Source organism: Colletotrichum orchidophilum, assembly GCF_001831195.1.
Source record: "Colletotrichum orchidophilum strain IMI 309357 chromosome Unknown Scaffold_38.1, whole genome shotgun sequence".
Taxonomy (NCBI): domain Eukaryota; kingdom Fungi; phylum Ascomycota; class Sordariomycetes; order Glomerellales; family Glomerellaceae; genus Colletotrichum; species Colletotrichum orchidophilum.
The window spans coordinates 76,144-94,643 of NW_019172994.1; the positions used below are offsets into that span (position 1 = coordinate 76,144).

At 55.4% G+C, this 18,500-nt stretch overlaps 5 protein-coding genes across 5 annotated transcripts; 3 read left to right on the forward strand and 2 right to left on the reverse strand.

The window, feature by feature from the left end:
* Nucleotides 1-1,158, reverse strand: CORC01_05454 (eukaryotic integral membrane protein; the record flags this gene model as incomplete). Its single annotated transcript, XM_022617097.1, has 2 exons — nucleotides 1-724; nucleotides 782-1,158. The coding sequence occupies 2 exons, from the start codon at nucleotides 1,156-1,158 to the stop codon at nucleotides 1-3; spliced, it is 1,101 nt and encodes a 366-aa protein (XP_022476322.1).
* Nucleotides 1,159-2,425: 1,267 nt separating this feature from the next.
* On the forward strand, nucleotides 2,426-2,854 carry CORC01_05455 (uncharacterized protein; the record flags this gene model as incomplete). The annotated part of the gene is made up of 1 exon (XM_022617098.1): nucleotides 2,426-2,854. One exon carries the CDS (start codon nucleotides 2,426-2,428, stop codon nucleotides 2,852-2,854), a length of 429 nt encoding a protein of 142 aa, XP_022476323.1.
* A 3,303-nt stretch (nucleotides 2,855-6,157) lies between these two features.
* Nucleotides 6,158-8,617, forward strand: CORC01_05456 (LisH protein; the record flags this gene model as incomplete). Its single annotated transcript, XM_022617099.1, has 6 exons — nucleotides 6,158-6,210; nucleotides 6,379-6,395; nucleotides 6,471-6,631; nucleotides 6,780-8,042; nucleotides 8,097-8,540; nucleotides 8,591-8,617. 6 exons carry the CDS (start codon nucleotides 6,158-6,160, stop codon nucleotides 8,615-8,617), a joined length of 1,965 nt encoding a protein of 654 aa, XP_022476324.1.
* Nucleotides 8,618-10,143: 1,526 nt separating this feature from the next.
* On the forward strand, nucleotides 10,144-10,918 carry CORC01_05457 (uncharacterized protein; the record flags this gene model as incomplete). Its single annotated transcript, XM_022617100.1, has 2 exons — nucleotides 10,144-10,581; nucleotides 10,757-10,918. 2 exons carry the CDS (start codon nucleotides 10,144-10,146, stop codon nucleotides 10,916-10,918), a joined length of 600 nt encoding a protein of 199 aa, XP_022476325.1.
* A 706-nt stretch (nucleotides 10,919-11,624) lies between these two features.
* CORC01_05458 (disintegrin) lies at nucleotides 11,625-14,130 on the reverse strand (the record flags this gene model as incomplete). Its single annotated transcript, XM_022617101.1, has 2 exons — nucleotides 11,625-14,008; nucleotides 14,064-14,130. The coding sequence occupies 2 exons, from the start codon at nucleotides 14,128-14,130 to the stop codon at nucleotides 11,625-11,627; spliced, it is 2,451 nt and encodes an 816-aa protein (XP_022476326.1).
* Nucleotides 14,131-18,500: the final 4,370 nt, after the last annotated feature.

Below are 18,500 nucleotides of genomic sequence, written 5' to 3' on the forward strand. Positions count from 1 at the left end.
TCACGACGCAGACTTATCGTTCGAGTCCTGTTCGGGGTGGTAGTTTGTCTCCCCTAGCATCGCAGTCGGCTGAGTAGTCATAGCCGTCTGCGTGTTGGGCTGCGGTTGCGTCTGTACCGTCGGACCCGTAGGTTGTTGCGCCGGAGGTTGTGACGAAGATCGTGCCGCTGTACCCGCGGTGGCAGCGTGGAGTCTCTGATCCAACGTCTTGAGTGCCAACGCTCTTCTCCGCTCCGCCTCGGCTCTCGCGCCGCCGGGTGCGCCCCTCTGTATAAAGTTGTTGCCTCGACCGGACGGGACGTTGTCCGGAGAGAAAGGGCTACATATCCGCATCGCTACCAGCACCTCAAAGATCTGATTCGAAAGGGTGGCAACGAACGGCTTCACCGGCGCCGGGAAGAACTCGGCAAACGCAAAGGTCTCGCTAGCGTCTCCGCGGAGAGAAGTCGGCTGGGAAGAGTCGAGATCGGGGAAGACGGTCTTGTAGAAGCGGAGGTATGTCCAGCTCGTGAGCAGGCCGCTCAGAGCAAGGGAGAAGGAGGCCGCCGTCAGAAGCGGCGTCAGAGACAGGACAAAGACGATACCGAGATACAACAGAGGGAATCTCGGAACTCGAAGGGAGAGGATGCCGCGGAACAAAGTGACAGTGTGCGCCGGGACAAGCTGGCTAAATGCGACGAGGAAAGAGATCTGCATCGGGATGGTGCCGCCAATGACGGTCAGTCTGTCAAGAGCTGTATTAGTGTTGCTGTCGTCTGACATGTGCGGGAGGGCAACTTACGTCCAGCGCTCGTTTCTCGTCAGGGTGAAGAATATGATCATAAGCGCAAAGGTCAAGATATTGGGAATCAGCGCAGTGACGGCGACGAATTTGGCCAGCTCCGCCGAAGACCAAGCTCTCTCAAGGTATCTACCGCCTTGGTAAATGGTGACACCGGCAATCCCGAGCGTAAAAATATTGTTCTCGACCAATGTTGAACTCAAGAACGTCCATGGATAAATGAGGGAGAGCTGAGGGATGAGCGTTAGGTACGGTATCACGATCTCGGATGTCGCGCTCCATTGACGATAGCGGATCGCGGCGCTCAGGAACGATTGCACAACGAGTACGGCAAGCAGGACCCGGGTAACCGGCGGGATGTTGATTCGAGGCGGCATTTTGGGACAGCTTCCGTTCGGGGAGGTGCACGTCAACAGCTCATCTAGGTTGGGATCGTGAGGTGGCCAAGCTCGCTTTTTGCCCTTCAGATACCTACTTTCTGAAGCCTCACCCGAATGGACACTTGGACGTGAATGGTAAGGCCTGGTGTCCCGGGGTCGTTTCAATGGGTCACAGAGACGGATTAATAGTAGTGCCGATATTAGAGGTGACCTGATCCAGACAGGGGGAAGAGCTGGAATCTTGGGTGCACGGGCCTTACAGACGGGACTGATTGGATCTCGTGGCCCATTTTGGCGGGTTCCCAGCAAAATTGACACGGGCAGCTTCTCTCCCCGGCTGCGGTACGTACCGAAGAACCACGTTCCCTCGATACTCCCTTTCGTGCCTCAACGATGTGTGTTTAACTGCCAATATCAACGTTGTAGGTCTGTCCATCAGCAAGGGAAATCCTACGGTAAACGCCAATTTTAAGCGGATTTGGGGATGGAAAGCGACGGACGAGAGGCGAGTTGCGGCGCACAAGCAGCGGCACAAACAGGCACACGAGTTTTTTCATCTGCAAGGCGATGGACGGGCTGTGAGGGGCGTGGGAGTGTTCCACTGGTGGATACGACGAGTCCTCGATGCGGTCGAAACGGGGAGATCTCGTGGTTCTATCCCTGCAGGGCTCCCAAGTGCACTTGGTTCGGTTGAACGCCAGCCCAGCCCGGCCGTGCCAGTTAGAAGCCGTCGTCCGCCCTTTCCCACAGGTGCCACCGTCCCGTCCGGCCTCTCGGCAGGAAAAGCCTTGTTGTTGTTGATTGTCTTCGGCATGGTCATGACCACAGGGAATTTCAACGCTTCTTGAGGAATGCTGCGACGCATGACAGATATGCCTTTCCCCAGCATAAGCTTTGGTGAGCTTTGGTGCGAGCGCCCAGGCGACAAGACTGACTCGAGAAAAGGGGCCCCTGGGCGCCTTCGGACGGTGCCGTTTGCTTGACTAGGCTGCTCTATCGGCTAGGAAGGAGACGCCGTTGCTTTCGCCATGGCATCATTGATTGTCAGAGAGAGGAAAGACTGCCAATCTGAAGTAATCGTCGCCACCCAAGGAATCGATCACTTGTCATCGTCGCAACCATTGTCAGCTTTCCCGACACCTAGTCCACGGCTGGCGGCTGAGGCCTGACCAACCCCATCCCTCGTCATGTCGATACCTACCCCAGACACTGCGCTAGGATACATGTTGCCTTTGAAGCACAAAAAATCCGAGAGCTAATAGCAATGGCAACGGCAATAAACACCACAAGCGCCAGTAGGCATGGTCTGAGTCTGTGCCAGGGTGCTAGGGTGATCTCTGTGAGAACGTTCTGCCATTCCCAGGGGTGTTTCCGAACAACAAAATGTCGGCCAACGTTGACGGGATGGGGTTTGACCACAAAACGAGGTCCCATTCGGCTTGGCCTGATGTGCCGGTGTGACTGGCCAGCAGTGAGTGGTCACAGAACGGCGGTGGCAGGGGGCCTGAAGAAGTCCCCGGAGCTATTAAAGATCGAAGGCCATGCAGCCATCACATCCTTGTCCACACCCACCCTCGGCGCCTTGCGACCAGCGGTTCCCGCCAGGGAAGGCCCCTTGGTGGGCAATGCCACGTACACACAAGAGATGACCTCTGCGGGCAGACAGACGAGAGAGTTGGTGGAGGGAGAGTGAAAACGACGAGAGGAGTATTGAGAAAGATGATGAACGCTGAATCGACGACTGTAGCGGTTCCCCTTTGAAAGTACCCACCTCGTGTGCACATCTAACTGCGGCAGCGATCCTCAAAACAAGAGAGGCTTGTTCCGGTTGTCTCGTCCGACTCCGACCTTAACCCCCCGCCCAGCTGCTGTCATGATTGGTATCCCCCACTCGGCACCGTACCTTGCCTTGCCATTCAAGGTTTGGCGGTACGTACATGACGGGTAAGAATTGGAAACAGACGACAAACCGCTGCCCATCTGCGCGGGCTGCAGCCCCAAGAGGCGCGGCCCTCTCTCGGCATTAGCCTCCAGCGCGGTGGCCGCATGGGGCAAAAGAGAGAGTGAAAGCCATGTACGTATCGATTTGTGCATGCAAGCTAAGCCGTGCCGCAATCAAGACGGTTGGGCGGAGACGTCAGAACACAGCACCAGTGCACAAGACAAGCATAGTCCGGCGCTGGAGTTGGTTTGCTCGTCTCGTCTGCCCTCCTAGCCTGGCTCAGCGGCGTGCTTCCGTGTGTCTGCGCTGCTCTAGTTGTGCACCTTGGTCGTGGAACGCGGCTGGGGGCCAGAAACAGCACCAGGCTCACAAGACTGGGAATGTTTCTGAGGTGTCCACCTGCGTGTCTCTTCTGATCCCCGACCGGTGAGGTGGAGATGGGTAGCGGGATCAAGACGAAAAGGGGGGGGGGGGGGGGGGGGGGGGGGGGGGGGGGGGGGAGGGGGGGGGGGGGGGGGGGGTGGCGCGGGGGGGCGGGGCGGCGGGGGGCGGGGGGGGGGGGGGGGGGGGGGGGGGGGGGAGGGGGGGGGGGGGGGGGGGGGGGGGGGGGGGGGGGGGGTGGGGGATGCCGGAGCACGGAGGCAGGTCATCAGTGGTGATACAAAAAACTGCATTCGATTGGCGCAGATGCGCTAGAAGCGACGTGCGGCGGCGCCCGCAATGGGCAGACACGACGGACGGCAGAGTCAGAAGTTAGAACAGCAGATCAGGCCCGAGAGTTGAAGACATTGGAGGTTTTCCCATTGCTCCAAGAAACTGGGGAGCCGCCTTACGTAAGGTGGGGTTCGAAGGGGTTCGACATGTCTAGTCGCAGCCATTTAGCCAATCCGTGCATCGCTCTCCCGTCCTTGTACCTTTCTATTGTGCCTTCCATTTTTCGAGGTCGTCGGTACGGAGGACCTCGATAGTTCAACGTCTCCAGCCCTCTGTCCATCCGCGGTCCAGCTGCCCGTACGTCTGTCAGGAAGAGCCCAGCATCCGCAGTGCCTCGCTTGTTCTGGACCCCTGAAACGATCGAGGTTTTTTTCTTCTTCTCTTCTTCTGGTCAAACGACAGAGATCGACAACCAGAGCTAGAGATGGAGCACAATCGCACACTCGGATACAAAGTGCTATTTTGGATTGGATTGTGCCAGGCAGGATCCATCCTCGATGCTCACATTGCACGACAGCATGGAGAAGCCTAGCGAGAAGCGAGCGACGCATTACTCCCGTACTCCGTACCTCGAGATCGAGAAAAGCACGCACACCGGGCCCAGGCAAGGCACGAAGCCAAGGCCATGTACTCTTACGCATCTGTGTGTAGTAGAGAGTACTTGGGACAAAGCGCAAGGGGCGGCATTGTGACTGGGTGTCAGGACCACCTTCAAAGTCCCAAAATGTGGCTCTCCCGGGAACCCTGTCTTGAGTAGCAGCCCCAAACACCACCCCAAGTTCGATGGACCACAACAACAAATTGATGGACGGGACCACGGGATTAGCAGAGAATTATCGTTTTCTCGAAGACTGCCCGCCCTTCTCACCCCCTACACACAATTCTTTCTGGGTCTCCCCTCACTTGATGGTAAAGACTTGCCATCGAGCCGTCGTTTCCGTCTGCCCGACACCCCAACAGCTTTTATGACGACAACTACGATTCAAAACATGGGAACAACGGGGCAGTCAAAGGAATTGCCTGCCGCCCGGTCATTGTCGACGGATGGCCAGGTTCCAATGGAACGCTGACTGGCTAGGGATTTCGAGGAACGGTCCAAGAGGTACGCTGAAGGTTAAGTACCTTGGATCATGCACTTTGGGCCGGCTCCACACGCGTCCGACATAGTCGGTACGTACCTCGTGGGTAGGTATGCTTGTTCCTCCAGCTCCCGTCCCAGTTGATGGGAGTCTCCAAGATTTCGTGTCTGGTTGATGCTAGCTGCGCTCGTTCGTTCATCAGTCGTCCCGGGGACTTGCAAAGCCTCGACCAGGGTCCAGGGCCTCAGGCTGGTCCCTTTTCCACCATCTGGTGAGTTCCCTGCTGCTCCTGATCCGACTGCGACATATGTGTGTGCGTGTGTGTGCGTGTGTGCGCCGCCTGCAACTGTATCGTCGTGCCGCTGCGCCGATGGGGACGGAGGCATAGATCGGGTTGGTAGTCGCGGTAAGGTAGTGTAAAGGGTAAGGCACCTTGAGCAGAAAAGAAAGCTGCTGGTGATCGGCGGAACGGCAGTAGACAGGTTATGAAGTTGGAGTGAGTACATTAGCTACCGAGGAAGATAGTGTATGGATAGCAGTATCTGTTCCTTTGCAAAAAAAAAAAAAAAAAAAAAAAAGGACAAGACGGGGGGGGGCGGGGGGGAAGGGGAGAGAAAGTGTTGAGAAGTTGAGAGGAGGAATTAGGAACCGGAGGAAAAAGGGTAAGGAATATAATTTTTTTTTCTTTAAAAAAAAAAAAAAAAAAAAAAAAAATGCCATTACCAGTGCCACGCTCGCGTCGGCTTCTATCCGCCAAATGCTGCGCCGCCAAGTGCAGTGAGTGCAAGCAATGCGAAGGCGACGCAGAGAGCGAGGAAAAGCGTATTGTGCTCATCCCGCCATGCCCCCGTCTTGTTCTTCCTCGTTCTCCATGCTTGTCCTTCCTAGTCAGAGTCCTGCTGGCCCCCCGGTCAGTCATAGGCAGTCCCCTACCTTAGTCGCTAGTCCAGTCAGTGCCCGCCATTGAATCCAACTGGGCTGCTGGCGCTAGCGCCACGCCTCACGCCTGGTCTCGCCTAAACAAGGTACGTAGGCTACGTACCGCCAGATTCAGATTCGCCCATCCTTCCATTTCATCCACTCTTGCGGGCTTCCTCAATCTTCAATCTTTCTTCATCTTGAATCGACGACTGCAAAGACCGCTTCCTCCTCAACCAACGACGCCCGGAAATCGCGCCCACGAAGGCTCTCGTCGAGTCCCCCGTCGAACTAACTCAAAGAACTCTTCTCAATCACGCCGCCCACAGCGGCGCTTCGCGGCATGGTCACCAAGGAGTACCTTGACTCGGACAGAGTCAACTTTCTCGTCTGGAGGTGAGTTCACCCTTTTTGCGTCTCACCCACACCCGCCCGCCGCACCTCCACGAACGATCGCGCCTCACTTATCTCACACTCTCTGTTCGCCTCTCATGAATTGAGTCTCGACGGACGGCCTCGCGCCATCACGGTATCGCTGCCATGCTGACTTTGACTCCCTCTCAGGTATCTCTTGGAAGGCAGTACGTGAAGACCGTCTGGGTACAGCCAGCGACAGCTGGTGGTGGGCCATGGCTTTTTTTTCCTGACGATTGCAGACTACCGAGAAACCGCAGCCAAATTCCAGAAAGAATGGCACATTCAGCAACCCCATCGTCATTTTGATTTCGCAAACCACGTCAAGAGCCACGCTTTGGTGTCAATCATCAACAAAGGCCTCTGCTACCATGCACTCGAGAGAGAGCATGCGAAGAAATTGGTAAGGCAATGTGCTCCGCTCGGCTGTCCTTCCTGCCCCCTTCCCCTTCCGCGTCATGAGTAACCGGTGCACCCCGAGTCGGCGAAGGGTGGTTGTGTGGAAAATGTGCGAACTTGGACAAACTAACATTTTCTCTCTGCGCGTGCAGCTGCCTTCAGATGCTGCGGCTGCGGCCGAAGCACAGCAGGTGGGGTTATTTGGGCCACTGATCGCTCAACCGCCTCAAAAGATTGAGGAGGATGAGGACGCAGACGGCGAGGTGGACGACACAGAGATGGAGGTCGAAAACACTCGGAAACGCCAATTTGACAGCCGGCCACAACAGCAGCACATGGTGAATGGCGGCTCACCCAGCAAGCGGCCCAGGCTCAGCAATGGGTACGAGAGCACGAACGGGGCGGATGCAGCCACGGACCCCATGGAGCTAGACAGCCACGGCGACAACAACCACGCCTATCCGTCGCCCCTCGAAGGCGAACAAGCTCCGACGCCCACCCCGAGAACAGATGGCCCCGAGCAGGGCACGCAGGTCGACAAAGTCGAAGAACTCGCCCCAGAGACGACGTTTTTGCGATTAATGCCCGATGACAGCAGCACCAGCGCCGGTGCCACTAACGAAGCTCGAGACGGCGGCGCCCCGACGACTTCGACTACGATTGCTGCAAGCGCAGGCGGCCCCGGAGCTTCGCCCTCGCCAGCCAACGGTGAAAACGCACCCATCCTGTTGCGCTGCGAGTGGAACCCAAAGGACCCATCAATCTTGGCGGCTGCTGGAACCGATGCGCTAGCCCGCATTTGGACCATCTCACGTTCCAGCACAATGACGCCTGCTCCAGCTCCCGAACCCGACGGTCACGTGCATGGGGTCCATCGCCCGTTTCACAGTCTCATCGACGACGAGACTCCCCGGACAGCTACTGTAGGTCAGCTTGCTTGGAACTGGGGGGGGACGGCCATCGCCATTGCCATCGAGCATGGCGATAAGGCGTCTGTCCACATCTGGGCAAAGGACGGCTCGCACGTCGACAAGTTCGACGTCTCGGACCCTCCCGTGATCAAGCTCCGTTGGAGCCCGAGCGATGCAGCCCTTCTCGCCATTGCGCCTGACAACAGTCACGGCAACGGAAACGGCGGCGCTCTGGTTACCGTCTATCACTCCCTCACGTCCAGCACGTTGTCCTACTTCTTGCCAAATCACGACTTGCTCAACTGGCCCTTAGATGCTGCGTGGACCAGTGAAACAGAATTCCTCCTCACCGGCGGAGATGTCATGCTGTCACTGAAGTGCACGGAGACGGCCATCGTGCCGAACAAGAAGCTGGAGAGCAGGGAGGACGACACCTTCACTCAGGTCGTCTATGACTGGCGATCAAAACTCTCCGCAACGGCGAGCGACAAGGGCATCCTGGATGTAAGTTTCCCGAAACGCCTGTGCCGTAAAAGTTCGGCTGACTCAACGTTTTAGCTCTGGGACGAAGATGGTCACCGCCGGTCAATAACGGCCCACTCTGGGGCGATCACTGCCGTACAATGGCAGCCTCTTCCGGAAGATGCTATCGTACCGGAAGACGAGCGATTGATCGCTTCCGGAGGTGATGATTGCGCCATCATTATTTCCAACGCAAAGGACACTGAGCCAGGAAAACCCAAATCAATTTTGACAATGGAGTCGCCTATCGTATCGATTGCATTCACACCAGATGGCGCCTTCATCGCCGGAGCGACGTCCGGTCGTATTCTCATCTGGAAAGTGGGCGAGCAGCATACGATGCCTAGGGCGAGTTGGAGCAGATCACCACATCCTGGATGGCTCAGTCCCAAGGCAAGCTCGGAGCCAGAGGAGGAAGATGAGCACTGTCTATGCTGGGACGCCGACGGACAACGGTTAGCGTATGGAGCCAACAGCCGAGTAAGTCATTTCTAGATTGACCAGCATGACCCGGTTCTAACTTGCTGCAGTTGGCTGTTATCAACTTCCGCCGGTAGGCGAGATACGAGATCCCATGCCATTTTGTGCGCATGCATAGTCGTTCAGAGCATTCCATTGGAGTGTTAGACGTTAGAAAAGACTCGGTATCCCAACACCAAATGACCGAGACTCTCCGAGGCTCTCCGAGGAAGAGGGAATCATGTCCACTCTCGGAGGGCATCTTCAACAGACGATCCTGTGTCGTACAACACCTAGTCACTTCGAATTTCTGCAGTTATCCGGCGTCGTGGCGGTGTTAATCAAATGATTTCAGACAGTCCCCAATAGGCGGGGTTGGGGCGGGGAACCCGCTGTCTTCTTGCATACGCATACCTTCATCTCACATCACAACTGAGCTTCTGGAAAGGACGACTGGAGTCAGCGTTGGTTTAGATGTCACCGTGGTAGATGATTCGGTCACTTTCCTCTGGTTGATTTGACTGCCACCAAACAGGCTCGTGTCCTGCAGCGAGGGAGAGATACATTACTTGACACTTGAGGGGTCAGCACGTTGTACACTATGCCTGTATATACCAAACGATATGGAAAAGGGAAACTACGACTCTTTAATACTTCATCCTGGCTTGACTTATGTATATGGTTATGCCGCCTTGGTGCAGGACTGTACGCAACGCCTCTATGCTGCGAGCATCAAGATCAAGCAGTACGGCTTTTGGCAAGAACATCGGTACCGTCGAAGTCCTGGCTATTGTGCATGTCGGCTCATTGAGCAGGTCTCTGAGTCGGTGATTACTTCACTTGAATCGCAGCTTGGAGCGCACCAACTACATGCGACTCCAAGAGAGTTACTAGGCAGGGCGTATTGACTCGTCAAATCACTGCCCGCCCGTCTGGCTGGAAGGTGACACAACGGCTTGGGGCTTTCCGCTCCTCGACTGCCCCGCATCGGATCCGGAGGGGGAGGGGTAGGGGGAAGTGAACCAGCCACACTTAGTGGACTGTGCCAGCGTGGCAGCGCCCCCCGCCCCCCGCACATGTTTGTGCCAACGACACCCTGTGGTTTTTTATCCGTGCGGTTTTCCTCCTTCCGATTGCAAATGAGCAAAGTAACTAGGGTAGGAATCAGTCAATCCCATTGTCCGTTCATTCAACTCTCCCGCCGCCTCGACACCAGCTCGCATTGTTTGTAGTTGTTGTTTTTTGACCGTGAGACTCAAACATCGAACAGACGAGGGATTGTCTCACCGAGGCGCCGCTTTCCTTGCGATACCACTTGGGCTCTCATCAATTTGCATTGTTTGACGAGGGGGGGTTTATAATTGACAGCGACGCGCCCTGCGTGTAGGGAAGGAGGAGTGGGTGAACTGCACAAGTCCAACTCACGACAACCCGACGTCCCCCTCAACGCTTAATCCGAGCGTCTCACCTCCCCCTACACGACCTCTCATCTCTCTTACTCATTCTCACACACACACACTCACACGCACAAACCCAACCCAAGCATCGCCATTCTCAAAAGAGAAAGGGGGTAAAAAAAAAAAAGAAAAAAGAAGAAGAAGAAAAAAACAGGAGAACATCAAAAATGTCAGCCCCGTACTACACACCCCAACGCCCCTCCTACTTCTCCCCCTCAAACCACCCCTCCACATCATCCTCCTCCTCCGCAACTCGCCCCGGCGCGACATCGACCTCGGGCGCGGGCGCGCCCTCTTTCACACCCGTCATGCGCGACCGCCAGGCCCGCGGGAAGGACCCGTACTCACCGCACGACAGCCCCTCGGACTCGGATATCGAATTCGACGGCGGCGCGGGTGGTTCGCCTTCGAGGAGCGGGGTTGGTAGGTTGGGACATCTCGGTCCCGGGGGAGGAGCACATCACGGTGGCGGCAGTGGTGGAGTGCTAGCAGGAGGAGGAGTTGGAGATGGTGATTCTCATGAAGTCAGGCGACGGAAGCTGTGGGCTGTCGCTGTGCTTGAGGATCCGGAAAAACTGGCCATGTATGCCTGTAGTCGCGGGGATGTAAGTCGTGTTCCCCTTCTTCCTCCTTTCCTTCCCCTCTTTCTCCATCACCTTGTTCATCACCTCCTTTTTTTGCGCTTTGCGTTCGCGACGGCATCCCATCTCATCTCGAGTCTTTACCCACCCTTATATCCTTCATACACGCATGTCACGCCAGACTAATATTCCCCGGCAGAGCATCCCAGGCACCCGCCTCCACTTCACCCGTATGCTCTGCGGCTTCGACGAGGACGCCACGACGCTGCAGCAATTGGACCACCGTAAGGCGTCTTCGTCCTCGGCGCGGCGGGATCCGCGACGGAGGAGCGCTGGAGGGGACCGGATGGGCCGTCATTGACGGGGCGGGACCGGCAGCAAACCGTGACGCCCTCTCTCCCGCACGATTAGGAATGTATGGGGGATGGTGGTGGCTATGGAGTCATGGGACATGATTTGGAACTCGGGTTCCCTTTGTGAGGATTGGGATTTTACAGCAGCCTCGTTGTCGACCTCTGGACGATCTCTCTCGGTGGCTAGGGTCGAGCAGTGCCCATCTCGTCCATCGTCAGGGAGTTTGCTATGAGGTTCAGGCACATGAGGAAAAGGGAACAGTAGGGAGTCATGGAGTTATGTCACCACACACTTTCAAAAACCTCTCTCAAAGTCATTGTGCAACGAATTCACGACGAGATAACAGGCACAGATGTCAACATGTGAAAGAATTGTGTGATGGTCTTCGCTGGTATCCGCACTGGATCAGCCAGCTGACCAAAAGCTATGTAGTTCCCTTGGATATTCTCTAGGTATCCTGCAAGGTATTTAAATGTGGTCATCATAATTACACGAATGGCATCCGCTTGAGACGGTGCCGTGGTTTATAGTGCAACTGTCATCCCCGAATACCCGGGGCCTATTTTCTGAATCCAAAAACAAATGGGAGGGCAATAATAGGTAGTGAAGATGGGAAAAAGCACCGCCAACTCCGAGTAATGCAATGATGTAGAGTACCCAACGAATCCTGCTGTTCGTTCCTGTTTTCCTCCTCAGCTGACTCAGGTTCGCCCTTAAGCGTACCTGGGGCTCTGAGTCCTGTTCATCTCCCACCCTCCATTCTGGTAGGGGTCCCCGCCATGGTAAGGCGGAGGAGCGCCGGGACGTGTAGCAGACGGCGGTGGCGGAGGGATATTGTGATTGCCCCACGCCTCTCCGTATCCGTTCCACCCGCCGTTATGCGCCATCGCCGGCACGGGTACCGGCTTGAGGCGTTTGGCCCTCTGCCGGCTCCGGCTCCTTCGGCACGCGCCGCAGATACAGCTGAAGAGGACGACGAGGATCAGCAGGCCGACGACGATGACGACGGGGATGAAGATGCCCTTGTTGTTCCGGATCCAGTCCATGATCTCGGTGCCGGTGTTGGCGCCCTGGCACACCCCGTTGGAGCACTTGCCGCCGCCGGTGCACGACGTGCCGTCGAGGAAGTTCTGGTTCATCGTCACGCAGGCGCCGTTACCGATGCTGGGGACGTTGCAGGAGATCATGCAGTCTGAGCTGCCGCTGTTGCAAGAGCTCACCGAGGTGGAGTTGGTCCGCGATCCCCAGGCGGTTTTGCATTGTTGGTCGCGAGAGGTGCACTGCCCAGAGGCGCAAGTGAGGCCCTCACCCGAGTTGCCGCAGGAATCGCCATCAGAATTGTGCTTGTCACTGGGGCATGTTGATGAGGTGCCGCTGCAAGTCTCCTGAGGGTCACAAGAACCGGTGCTCGGTCTGCATACGGTACCATTGGAGGCGAACTGACACTGACCGTTGCAGCAGTCCTCGTTGGCGGGGTCGCAGACCGAACCAGTGGTGAACTTGCATGTCGTGGGATTGCAGCACTTGTTGCTGCCGCAGCCAGATGTGCCACCGCAATCGCAGTCCTCGCCGGACTCGACGATGCCATTTCCACACTGGCTTCCGGTGATGGTGTTGACGTTACGGTTGTTCGTCAAGCAAGTCGACTTGACCTGGTTACGAAGGAGACCGGAGCAGATGTTTCCGATACTGCAAGGGGAGAATGCCGTGATGCCAGTACCGGTCGACGGGTTCATGATGTAGGAGCCACCCGCATTACAGGTATTGGAGCTCAGGGGACAGCACCTTTGCATGTCGGAATCACCATTGCTGCAAGTGTCGGAAGTGCAGTCGTGTACTGCACCAAAGGTGTGGCCGACCTCATGGGCAATGACTTGCCACTCGCTGGGCGTCTGAATCACTACGTTCGCTGATGCAACCGTCTCGTTATTATTGCCGCTGCCTGATGTCTGGGCTCCATCGGTACAGGCCTGTCCCAACCACGCAAGACCAACAGCAGATTCGGTACCGCAGGTACTCAGAAGCGTCCAAAAGGCGTTGTCGTCATTGGACTTACCACGCCATGCTGAGAAGAGGTTCAGGCGGTCGGTAATCGTGACACTGCTGCTGCAGGCGATGTTCCACGGCGCGGTCGAACTGGCTTGTCCAGGGCAGTTGGCATCGCTGATTGTGAGATTTTGAATTCCGAGTGAGATGTTGAACGTGCTTTCGTACACCTCAGACGCGGCGTTGATCACATCGATGATGTTCTGCCTGACAGCCTGCGTTGAGTTGAAGGCGGCGGTGTAAGTGCAGTCCGTGGCGACGCCGAGAAGGGCGATCTTGCGCGTCGTTGGGCAACCGCTGGTTTGTCCGATGGTGGAAACGAGGTTGACACCTGCACCGTTATTACCGGTGGTGCCGTCAATCTGTCTGCCGAAAATGTTGCGTCCGAAGAGAGAGTTTGATGGCACGGATTGCAGGGGTTCGGCATCCCGCGCGTCAAAGATCTTGTAGTCGGCGTTGAAGCCCAAGCTGTCCGAGTTACATGAAGACCGGCCGAAAATGTCCCGCTTCATCTTCAAATCCTCACGGTCGGTCCAGGATTCGACGATATCCGAATCCCTCCAGACCACCATGTACTCGTCGGGATTCCGGCCCTTGCCCGGAGCGTCGGGGTCCTCGCGGTGCTTGCGCGCATGGTAGTTGGTTCCAGTCTGGATTCGGTGATGGTCGTCGTCGATTCGGAAGGCGCCCTCGAAAATTGGTTCTGCGCCGTCTCGATGTACCGTGATTCTAGCCCATCCAGCGTGCCTCCAGTCGTTGGGGCTTCCCTCGTGGCGTACGAAAGCCTTTCCCCTGAAAACCCGGTGCTCTAACCTGTCGACGGTTTCTGTGGTATGGATCTTGCCGTCGTGGCCCATGTAGTTCACTTGCAGCGTATTATGGAGAATGTCATGGTTCGGTTCTAATGCAAGGCGTATTTCCTGTTTCTTGTCGTGTAGAGAGAATGTGAGATCGAAGTGCGAAAGGGCGTGACAGTGTTGTGAAGGCGAGTGGAAGACGGCATCTTCGAGGATGGTGACATAACTGAGAGGGTTGCGCTGTGTCGAATGTGCTGTTTGCCGTCGTCAGTATAAACATAGCCGTCGCCGTCGCTTGCCTACACGTACCAACAATACTCTGGGGAAGAGCCGCGAGGCCGGCAAAGGCGGCAGCTATGGTCCTTAAGGAAACCATGGTTTGTGGTGGTGTCCCCGCAAGCAGGGTGAGGCTCAGAGAGGCCTCTCAGTTGTGGTGTTGCGTAAGCCTCTCGAATAGGGGAGAGAGAGAGGTCTGGTCGGTTTGTGATGGTCCTAAACAACCAAACAGAAACCAAATGCTGTGCTCGCGTCGCACGGCGTCGTTCCGTGTGTTTTCCAAAAAAGAACGATACACACGAAGACGAGATGACGAAAGACGACAGCAAGAGGGCAAAAGTAATAAAACACGAACGAAAGAATGGAGTGGTGGACGGGGGAAAGAAGGTGGAAAGTCCGGGTGTTGGCGCCGTTCGACGGGTGACAGAGAGAAAAGGGCCAGTGCTCAGGAATTATGGGATCTTCGGGGGGCGTGTGGCACACTGGTGACTGACTGCAGAGAGAGAAAGAGAGACACAGAGTGAGAGAGAGAGAGGGTGAGATGAACGGTGGATTGCGCAACACGATCTCTTGGTACGGGGCGTGGACCAACTGCATTGGAGCTCGGGAGGTGCTGTGGATTCCAGAGGCGGGCTGGGCAACGTCTTGGTAACTCTTGGCCTAGTGCTACTCGGCGACGCGGCAGTGGCAACGCCAATGCCCAGGTATCCTCGTGGGGGCTGGGACAATGCAGCAGTAGCGGGCGGTCCACCTCGTTCGGTTGTTCAGTCGTTCAGTCCCTGGCAACCAACCCGGGTTCTGTATCTCTCGGGCTCCCGTGTCGTGTGTGAGAAATAAATAATAAACGACAGTCCCAAAAGGGGGGGTTGCATCCGGGTGAATGAATAAGGATGGGTTTAGGTGTGGTTCTGCAGACTCTCTATCTCTCGCTTTTGCCTACTAGGAACAGGGGAGACGATGGGTCGTGGTTTGGATTTTGTGTCCCTGTTTCACTAGGTATTAGTTGCTGACAACCTCTGGCAGGCCGCAAATGCCAATCAATTCTGCGACCCGGTCGATCCCCCAACGACCCCGAGCCATGGACGCCAACACGGGCGCTACGCTGGACGCTGCGCTTCCTCGCTCTCTTAATGCTCCAAGGTACCCGGTGGGCTGGCTGTCACTGACATGAGGGAAAAAGGAACAACGAGAAGAATACCACAGAAAACAAATGCCGAAGAACCCGCCGTCCGTAGCCTGATCCGGTCCGACAATCACTACCACCCACTACTAGACTGGCGTGGTTTTGATAGCATGCAGAAGCCGGCATCGGCCATGTATACGTAACGTTTGCGCTTTAGTTCATCTCATGGCGCTGACCGACATATGCACGCGATGATTCAGGTCAAGCAAGAAGAGGAAAAAAAAACTCATTCCAACATACCTATTGAAAAAAGGCGGTTGAAGCTGCGGCCCTGCGGGTGCGTGCGTCCGTAGCGAAGGGGGATCCCGGCGTCGAAGGCCAAGATACTCCTTTTCCGGGGATCTGACACTGTCCCCGTCTGAGCTGAGGCACGAGGATGGCCGTTGGAGTCGAAATTCCGCGAATACCTGCTCCAACTCCCGCGAATGCAGAAGTGGGATTCAGGAACGAGGGGGCGGCGGCCTGGACAGGCAATGGAGCCGATGAATGGAGGGGGGATGCGATGGGATGACAGCCCTGAGAAGCGTTCTCTCTGCGTTCGGATACGTAAAATCTCGTAAGTTGAGGTGGCGTGTGTTGGGTTTCCCCTAACAGAGGGATTCTTATGGTGGGCTATTCTTAGCCCTGCTGATACCTATTGTGGACAGAGATACGTACCTACCCTCTTTGCTGTTGCAAATCACGACCTCTCCGTTGTGTGTTTCAGAGCCAATGGAATGGCACGCTGGACCGGGTAGTCTGCGAAATAGGGCGCTTTCTCGGCCAATGGCAACTGCCTCACGCTTGGAAATAGTTTCTTCGAGAAATGATGCTGCAATAGCACAATAGGCACTGAAAGAGGGATTCAATGTGCCAGGAGTAAATTGTCGACATGTCTCTAAACCTCGAAAACGAATTGAACCGCTCCTCAAAACTATGCATCCACGACGAATTTAAGTATTTTCTTCCATCCTCCGGAAATCTTGGATCCCCCCGATTGTTTGATAGAACGAATCTGTGGATCATTTGGTTGCACCGATACAACGCCCATCACTCTCCGTTCTTCTCTGCTCCTCTTCCACGTCTTGTTGTTGGTCGACAACAAACGCCAGGATTTGGCTACACACTCCCCCCCGCCCGCGCGCGTCGGACGGGACGGCCTTGGTCGTGCTTGGGTCGTTACTTGCCTGTTGTTCTGCTGCTTCCAGTTTTCCTTCACCACCACCACCCCCCCAAAAAGAAAAGGTAAGCTTATTGAAGCTTACGTCTTCCCCCCCCCTCTCTATACACTGGGTCCCTGACTTTCCGCGGCTGAGCAGGCTTGGCTTAAAGTTCACTGACGGAGCTAACTCTGCACCCTTGATGTCACCAATCTCAGTTTTTGCTAACAAGGCCGGGCTTACATGAGGTTTCGTTTGCTGGTTTTTTGTTATGGGCAAGCTATCCGCAAGAGACTACTGCTACGCCTTGGCAACTAACCGAGACAGCTTGGTCCGATACGGAGTATTCGTATAGGCAATTCAGGGTCTCAGACGGACTTGTACGGATAGGTTCCAATGTAGTTACACAATCAAAAGAAACCCCGGCCTCAGAAGCAAAGTTGATTGAACTTCCCGCGTGCCGTATCCGTACAGGGGACGGGGATGGATGACAAGAGTCCAAAAAAAGTCAATATTCCCCTAGTACCAACCGAACCAGTCATCCGCCTTCATCTTCACCTCGGCTTCACCAATAAAACATCAGACGGCCTGTATTTCTAGAGCAACCAACATGCACAGCCCACGCTGGTGGTCAGTAAGTCAGTCACAAGGTCGGGCTTAAGACCGATTCTCCACCGATGCTGTGACAGTGCAACAGTGAAAGAACAAGCACATCCAACTAGCACAACTACATCTCGGCGCCCCCCCTCTTGAGGATTGCGCGTCCGACCCCATCCTGTGGTGGCTTTGCTTGCTGCATGCACAAAAGCAAACGAAACAAAACGAGCCCTCCACTAAGCATCCCGTTTGTGACTTTGCCTGCTGAATAATGAATGTTCAATATCCAAGTCGGTGGGTTGGTTACCTAACCTTGCTTTATCCAAAGAGGCCTCCAGAATCCAGATTCCATTCCTTGCCTTCCGAAGACCGCCCTCCCCGTTACCCCGGGGGGCACACATCAGGGTATCAAATTACCTCCGAACTTTCACGGCACTAAGACTGCCGCACCTTTGGATGCCAAGCCACAGGCTCTCGCTCTCCAAGGGTCTAGCCTTGGTCTTGATCGAACAGCCTGTTGGTGGCCGTTGGGTTCCGTCCCCGTCTGATCGTTAAGTATCTGATGCTTTCTTGGAGAGGACAAAATGTTTTTCAAGGGAAAAGGTGATGGAAAGCTACCTTCATCCGAAGGATCCATATTTGACTACCTTTGGTAGTGATCGCTGGGAAAGAGATGATAATGGGATGAGAAACTTCCACGGCTAATACCCACTACCCGAGTATATCATTCATCTTGAATAGACCGTGATCGTTGATCATGACAATCGATCGACATACAGATCGTGTAAAGTCTGCAGTCAGCAAGCTGTAAACTCGTGCCGTTCATTCATCACACAACCACTGCTTTACATGGTCGGACGAAAAAGGGGTCCGTCCTACTAGACCTGTCACACATCACAACCTCGCCTAGCTCTTCTCCCTCTTGGCCGCGTCCAACTGTCACTACCAAGATCCCCAGGGATTTCTTTGATGTAAGTGAAACTGAACACCGCCTTTTTCTTACACTAGACCGTCAGCCACGTGCTTTGCTAGTTGTAGAGACACCAATCGAAGAAAAAGTCTTGCGACCATTTTCGCTCCACCTTCGGACTTCAGAGTATGGGTGATGGATCTTGGAAGGGTCTTAATGACTTGCCAAGTCCAACCAACGGGCCTCGGCCAAGAAGCTACGGGTTGGGGGTTGATCCACGGGCAATGTTCGTTCCCTAGGAACGATGATGATGATGATGATGATAATGATGACGACGACATCGGTTTGTCTCCCAATCTCTACCAGCTATCCGGACCTGCCGTCTAGTGTACACCGTGTATACCAACTCGGCAACGAGGAAAAGATGGCCATGCACCGCGATGAGGCTGTGTTTGCTTCCAAGGCAATCGAGACTTCCGGGGAAGTGGCCGGTCTCAACAGTCTCCTACGTTCTGTTCCATGAAGCGCTGCACGTTGATACCTTGATCCGTTGCCGGGCCTCGTTACGGAAACGCTATTCACAGACACACCATTAGAGGCTGAGCGTGCCTCCTCCGCCTCCTTCTCTGCACATGTATCTC